The sequence below is a fragment of the Salmo salar genome, chromosome 25, assembly GCF_965601325.2.
Source record: "Salmo salar chromosome 25, fSalSal1, whole genome shotgun sequence".
Lineage (NCBI taxonomy): Eukaryota > Metazoa > Chordata > Actinopteri > Salmoniformes > Salmonidae > Salmo > Salmo salar.
In genome coordinates, this window is record NC_138315.1 from 40,902,310 (window position 1) to 40,909,859 (window position 7,550).

At 42.1% G+C, this 7,550-nt stretch overlaps 1 protein-coding gene across 1 annotated transcript; it reads left to right on the forward strand.

Annotated features, from left to right (window-relative positions):
* The first annotated feature begins 4,261 nt into the window (after positions 1-4,261).
* Positions 4,262-7,190, forward strand: pou3f3a (POU class 3 homeobox 3a). Its single transcript, XM_014174388.3, has one exon. The coding sequence runs from the start codon at positions 4,899-4,901 to the stop codon at positions 6,198-6,200; it is 1,302 nt and encodes a 433-aa protein (XP_014029863.3). The 5' UTR covers positions 4,262-4,898; the 3' UTR covers positions 6,201-7,190.
* Positions 7,191-7,550: the final 360 nt, after the last annotated feature.

Sequence of the window (7,550 nt, forward strand, 5' to 3'; positions counted from 1 at the left end):
CTAACAGTAAATATAACCGTTTTTGTTGCAGCCTTATAAATAAGCAATTGTTCTTATTATTAATAATATTTGTAGAAATCGTTATTGTTATTGTAATCATCAATATTGATATTTGCTTAACTATTATTTTATTATTACATTAGTTTGTTGGTTTGATGTCGTTTTTATAGGGTTGAAATAGCATACACCTCCATGTTGAAATTGTTCGTTCATTTATTATATTTATCATTATCATTATTATAAATGTTTTATTTAAAAAATGATATTTACATAAAAAGCATACCTGCCATGTAATTTGATTGAACGGAATACCGAACATTCTGCCGCCACATGTAGGCCTAGGTCTAGGCTATAAGGACCCCGTCCTGGGTTGTGAGGATTTGTGCAATCCAGGTCCATTGAATAGCTCTCGATTGAAAACTAACATTGATGACTTTAAATACTTATATTTTTGTCTTCTTCCGTGCATTGAATTCTCGTGTCGCCTGTGGGTTCCTATTCTGATACTGCTGCGTTTCTCGCGGGTTAAAACGGAATGCCCTCGCGCAGGGAGGGCAGCTCGCCCCATTGATGGGAAGACATACTAAACACCCCTACACGGTTACCATGGTGATTTGAATAGGAGAAGGGGAAAAGTGCTCGGTTGTATTGTGCATTGGATTCCGTTTAGCCTACATGCACCATAATTCTGACAGTTTGTCCTGGAATACAATTTAACAGTAAATTCATAGAATAGAATACAATACAATACAATAGAACAGATGGCAGTTTTTTTTCAAGTTTAAGGCCTAACTTGAGTGCACAAATCGAACTTATGCAAAGCTCTAGCATGCAAGGGTACACTCTTAGAAAAATTGGTTATTTTGGGTTCTATATAGAACCCTTTGGTTCTTTGGAGGAGAAAGGGTTCTGCAGTGTCTTCAGAAAGTATTCACACACCGTGACTTCCACATTTTGTTGTGTTACAAAGTGGGATTAAAATGGATTGAATTGTGTTGTTTTTTTACTATCTACACAAAATACTCTGTAATGTCTTAAAGTGGAAGAAAAATTCCAACATTTTATTTGAAATAAAACACTAATATATCTTGTTTATATAAGTATTCAACCCCCTGAGTCAACAGGCTACATTTTATAATCACCTTTGGCAGTGATTACAACTATGAGTCTTTCTAGATAATCTCTAAGAGTTTTGCACACCTGGATTGTACAATATTTGGACATTATTCTTACAAAAAAATATTTAAGCTCTGTCAACTTGGTTGTTGATCATTGCTAGACAGCCATTTTCAAGTCTTGCCATACATTTTCAATCCGATTTAAGTCAAAACTGTAACTAGGCCACTCAGGAACATTCAATGTCGACTTGGTAAGCAACAGTGTATATTTGGCCTTGTGTTTGGGGTAATATTCCTGTTGAATGGTGAATTTGTCTCCCAGTGTGTAGCGGGGTGCGTAATAGGCGGCAGAGAAGTCAGGCACGGGAGAGCAGAACTGGGTAATAACCGGAGATGTATTAAGAAAAACCAACGGCATCCAGAACAACAAGATAAATGGGCACAAAAATAACCCGTCGTGTGCTCACAGGGAACGTGGACAAGCACTACAATAAACAATCCCACACAAAGACATGGGGGGAACAGAGGGTTAAATACACAACAAGTAAATGAGGGAATTGAAACCAGGTGTGTGGAAACACAAGACAAAACAAAAGGAAAATGAAAAGTGGATCGAAGATGGCTAGAAGACCGGCGACACCAACCGCCGCTCTATTAAGTTTCATTTTATCCTAAAAAACTCCCTAGTCCTTGTTGATGACAAGCATACCCATAACATGATGCAGCCACCACCATACTAGAAAATATGAAGAGTGATACTCAGTGATGTGTTGTCTTGGATTTGCCCCAAACATAACGCTTTGTATTCAGGACAAAAAGTTAATTTCTTTGTCACATTTTATGCAGTATTATTTTAGTGCCTTATTGCAAACAGTATGCACGTTTTAGAATAACTATTTTTATTCTGTACCGGCTTCCTTATTTTCACTCTGTCATTTATGTTAGTATTTTGGATTAACTACGATGTTGTTGATCAAGCCTCAGTTTTCTCCTATCACAGCCATTAAACTCTGTAACCATTTTAAAATCCCCATTGGCCTCATGGTGAAATCCCTGAGCGGTTTCCTTCCTTTCCGGCAACTGAGTTATGAAGGGTGCCTGTAACTTATGAAGGGTGCCTGTGACTGGGTGTATTGATACACCATTCAAAGTATAATTACTAACTGCATCAGGCTCAAAGGGATATTCAATGTCTGCTCCTGAACTTATTTAGGCTTGTGTTATTAGAATTTGAGCTTGTTTGTAAAATTGCCTAGCTAGCTAAACAGAAAAATATAGGCAACTTTAATTTGCCAATTTAACCAGCTAACTCTTTCAAATAAACATTATTTGTTATTATGGGATATGCCAAATACAGCTACAGGCCCAGCCTGACATTGGCAATTAGCTAATTGTTCATTTTATTTCAGTATAACTGTGGAGTCAATTAAGGGGACTATGTTTCATGAAGCCATTAGAAGGCTGTTGCTGACTGAGAGGAAGTAGTCTACTGTATACATTTATAATACATATTGGTGAGTCAATAGCCTAGTTAATCATTACATGACTTTAAACACACTATCTATGTTTTGCTCAGACTGGCAGTAACTCCGAACTATCAGAGGATTTCTGTTTCGGCTGCTGCTGACAACAACTGCATCATAATAATTAGTCTATATGTCTGCATAGCGCTTTGTCTTCCTTTTTTGAAGATGAACTCACGTATATTTCTGAAGATTAACTCATATTGTTGCTCTTTTTTCTTCTTCTCTGGAACCAGTCAGGCAACAACCCAGACTGTACTGGCAGTAGGTAGCCCAGCAGCAAAGGCGTTGGACCTGTGGTAGGAGTTGGACCTGTGGACGAAAGGCGGCCGGTTCGAATCCCGGGCCGGGCTCTATTTAAATAAATGGGCGGAATTGATCTGACAAATGGAGGGCTGCTGGGTTCACATCCTCAAAACATTCCACTACCGTTAGCCCCGTATGGCACCATGTAGGGTTCTATATGGAACCATTTTAGTTCAGTGAAGAACCTCTAGAGTTCTGAAAAAGAACCCTGTAAAATAGAACCCTTTTGGTTCTATAAGCAACCTTTTTTTATATAAAAGTGTATCCTTATAGCCTATGAAGGCTACACACAAAATGTTCACTTTTTCTTTCTCCTCCCCCCAACATTTTTGAATCAGATCCAAGAGAAATGTTCCGGGAAGGAAAACTTCAGTTTTGGCTGCAAATGTATTAGCCTGCACCTGGTTGGATGCAATTTCTCTTCTTTCAATTTAAAGAAAGCTCCCTGTGTTGAGAGTTTCGGTTTCTAAGACTGGGAAAATCTTGTGGCTAGAAATATTAGGAGAACGGTTATGATTTAGCTTACCGTCACTCGCACACACTCTGGAAACATACTATTAAAATAACACTTCTCCCGGAGATGGAAAAAACTAAAGGACTCTACATGCTGGCTTACCTCGATTCTGTGTAAGTGTAAATATTTCACCCTCACCCGCACTCGCCCGTGCGTCACGCCCAGTGGGTCCTGCTTCAGTACGAAAAGGAGGGCATTAAGATGCAAGTGGCGTACAGAACCCCTGGGTGTGTATCCAGAGCCGACCTTATACCCTTGACACAGCCCCCTCCGCTCTGCGCTATTAGACAGAGGAGGAACAACATAGATCTGTTGCGCTGTTTGGGCCTGACATGACATCCCTGACTGGCGAGAATGGCAAGAGTCAGTGTTCCCCTCCAATCCCCAAAGGACTGCTCAATTTGGCCTTGTTTGCATGGGGCTTCTCTCTCTCCGTTAGAATGAAGAGTTTCTCTTCAATCCCCATGATGTTGGGGTCATATAGCTTGATTGTTTCTTCATTAGGCTAATTACAATTTTGTTATTGTGTTATGAATGCTACAATACTAATATCATTAGGTAAATATACCGTTAAATATTAATAATAATGTAGGGTACGCTATGATAGCCTAATTGCAATGTCAATATTATATATTACCCTATATTATCATCTAATCAATGAGTCTTTAATCTTTTTCTTCGGAAAAGGGAACCTTGCCTAGAGCACCCGAGGCAGAGCTCTCAAGACGTGTCAATCCCTCTATGTGTATCGTCCAATCAGCAGGAGTCCTGCTCTCCACTTCCGCTGGTAATTGGGGGAAGATGGGAAAGGCGTGCGCACGCATGGCACAGGGTAAACACTCGCTTCCAGAGAGGAACGGGTAGAAGTGTCAGATGGAAGGAGAAAAAGAGTGAAGGAAGAAAATAGATACAATCATTTATGTAGACCGTTGTATCATTTGGAATTGTGTAGCTTCCAACACTTCAGATTCGAAGAGCAGAAGCGAAGAAGAGTGTTTATGAATGGTCTTTTTCCGACAAGCCTCATTCGACAAGGATCCTAGAAGAGAGCGTCCTTTTGTGGGAGTTTACTGAATCTATACGTCCAGCAGAAAACCAAAACTTTTCATATTTTAATTCATTTGTTCAACAACAACAAAATCCGACGGAATGCATAAAGATAATTTTCTATTCACCAATCGCTGCCTTTAAACTGGTGGAACGTGAATACATTTTCATAGGCCTACTAATAGATAAACAAAACATCAACTTTTAGTTGCATTTTTGTTCATTTTTTTTTATGGATTAGTTTGATTTTTTTTAATCTCCATTTTATGGCATAGTATAACATTCAACACGCTTTCTCAAAATTGTAAAACATTTTTCTTGGATTAGAGCACTCTGTTTGAGAAGATAAATTGATCCAACGAGGGAAGAGGGAGATCAATCACAGGCTTTATGGTTTGGGGAATGGCAACAGTCACCTCCAGTCCATACCTGGCCAGCAATAGGATCCTGTCCACCGGCTCCATCGTGCACTCAGACCGGGGGGTCGGTGACATGCAGCCGGGGAGCACCGCTGTCACCTCGGTATCGGGCGGATACAGAGGGGACTCCTCGGTGAAGATGGCGCAGAGTGACTTTATGCAGGGCGCTATTGCGACGAGCAACGGGGGACACATGTTAAGCCATGCCCACCAGTGGGTGACATCCCTGCCTCACGCCGCCGCTGCAGCAGCCGCAGTGGCAGCTGTCGAAGCCGGTTCTCCCTGGTCCCCTGGCCCGGTGGGAATGACAGGCAGCCCGCAGCTGCAGGACGTGAAGAGAAACTCCGGCAGAGAGGACCTGCACTCGGGCTCCGCTCTACACCACAGTTCTTCGCATCTGGGCTCCCACCAGGCACACCCAGGAGCCTGGGGAGGCACCTCCGCCGCTCACATATCCAGCATCTCCAGCATCTCCGAAGGACAGCAGCAGCAACAGTCGCTGATTTACTCCCAGCCCGGGGGATTCACGGTTAACGGGATGCTCAGCTCACCGGGTAGTAGAAGCCTAATGCACCCGGGGATGGTGAGGGGGGAATCCCCTGATATCGACCACGGCAGCCACCATCATCATCATCACAACCACCACCACCAGCATCCACATCATCCGCAGCACCACGTCGGGGTGAGCCATGACGCTCAGTCCGACGATGACACACCGACCTCGGATGACCTGGAGCACTTCGCCAAACAGTTCAAACAGCGCCGGATCAAACTGGGCTTTACACAAGCGGACGTGGGATTGGCGCTGGGTACCCTGTACGGAAACGTCTTCTCACAGACCACGATATGCAGGTTCGAGGCCCTGCAGCTGAGCTTCAAGAACATGTGCAAGCTGAAGCCGCTGCTCAACAAATGGCTGGAAGAAGCTGACTCGACCACCGGTAGCCCCACCAGCATCGATAAGATCGCGGCGCAGGGCAGGAAGAGGAAAAAGCGCACGTCCATCGAGGTGAGCGTCAAAGGAGCTTTGGAGAGCCACTTTCTCAAAAGCCCCAAACCAGCAGCCCAGGAGATCACCTCTCTGGCGGACAGTTTGCAGCTGGAGAAGGAGGTGGTCCGGGTCTGGTTCTGCAACCGCAGGCAGAAGGAGAAGAGGATGACGCCACCGGGGCTGCCACACAGCCCGGAGGACGAGTACTCTCAGGTCGACAACATGAGCGCAGGCACACCGTCACCTTCCATGGACTGCAAGCGAATGTTCAGCGATACGTGAGAAATAAACAAAAACACCGAACAATAATATTTCTTTGGGCTGAAATAAGACACTGTCAGGGCTGAGAAAATACTAGCAAGATAAATTATATTTTACATGTGTTGCCAAGCGGCAACAGTTACTTTTAGGCCTACATGAAACAATGCAACAAAACATAAATCTTACCCATCCACATTACTCCATCCTGACCAACGGTGTGTCTGGTGTTTTCTCTTAGGAAAGTTAGAAATTAAAACATGCGATATTAGGCAACACACTGTCGACTGGACAATCTTAATCCGTTTTTAGCCTGCTATATATTCCAATAAAGTGTGTGTGCGTATGTGTGTTTCACAAACTATATCTTTCCCTTTTCTTTTATTTTAAAATTGCCCTGCTTTCACCAAAATGATTGTTTCAGTTCTCTGCCCCATCTTTGGCCCCATGTGAAAGACAATGATACGCTTTAACATCTCCCCCTCTTCTTTTGTAATATTTCATATTGTGTGGGCCTAATCAAAATCAAGGACACTTTTTTTGCAGCTCTTAAATGTTATTGGAAATGTTCTCTTCTGCAGTTGAAGGGGGTCACATTATATCCCCAAGCATTAGTCTTATATGTTTTTGTTTTGTTTTTACAAACAAGTTATGATACGAATATTTTTAAGAATCAGATTCTTTTTCACCATGCTGGCTTTCTGTTCTAATGCTACCATAAAATTAATGTACTATAATGAGCAATACTTTATTTACCCTAAACTTTGCATTGTGTGGTATTGATGACTTAACAGTTTTATTCAAGTTTGTTATGATTAGACTGTTATTACAGTGATGATGATAGGCCTATGCCTACACGTTATGTTCAAAGGAGCACGAATTCCCAAAACTGACGTCATTGTTGTTCGTTATAGCCTTGTATACTTCTATGTGATGATTTTGACAGTAGCCTAATATATTTTAAGTGGTTATTTCATGAAGGATTATTGAGAACAATAAATTTGTCATAACGGATACCATTGTGTTTTCAATGTCAGCACACCAAAAGTACTGTAGGCCAACTTTGAAGATCTGATGTGCAAAACATTCGACAAAGGCCTAATCGAGACCCTGTCTTGTAGGGCGGGCGGTGCTGCTCAAACCTGACCTTCAGATGTGAGAAGAAAACTTTCCACCCAACACACCAACCTAAAAAAGTTAAACTTGATTGAATTAATCCACTATAGGATATACATGCAGGGGAGCGCAAAAGGACATTTATGAAAAAATACACACTTTGGAGTGTGTTTTGGTCTAACAGCCTAGTGAAATGATGTTAGTGTATTGCTGTTTTTCAGGATATGCGCTTTTAATGCAATGTACTGTAAATGCAGT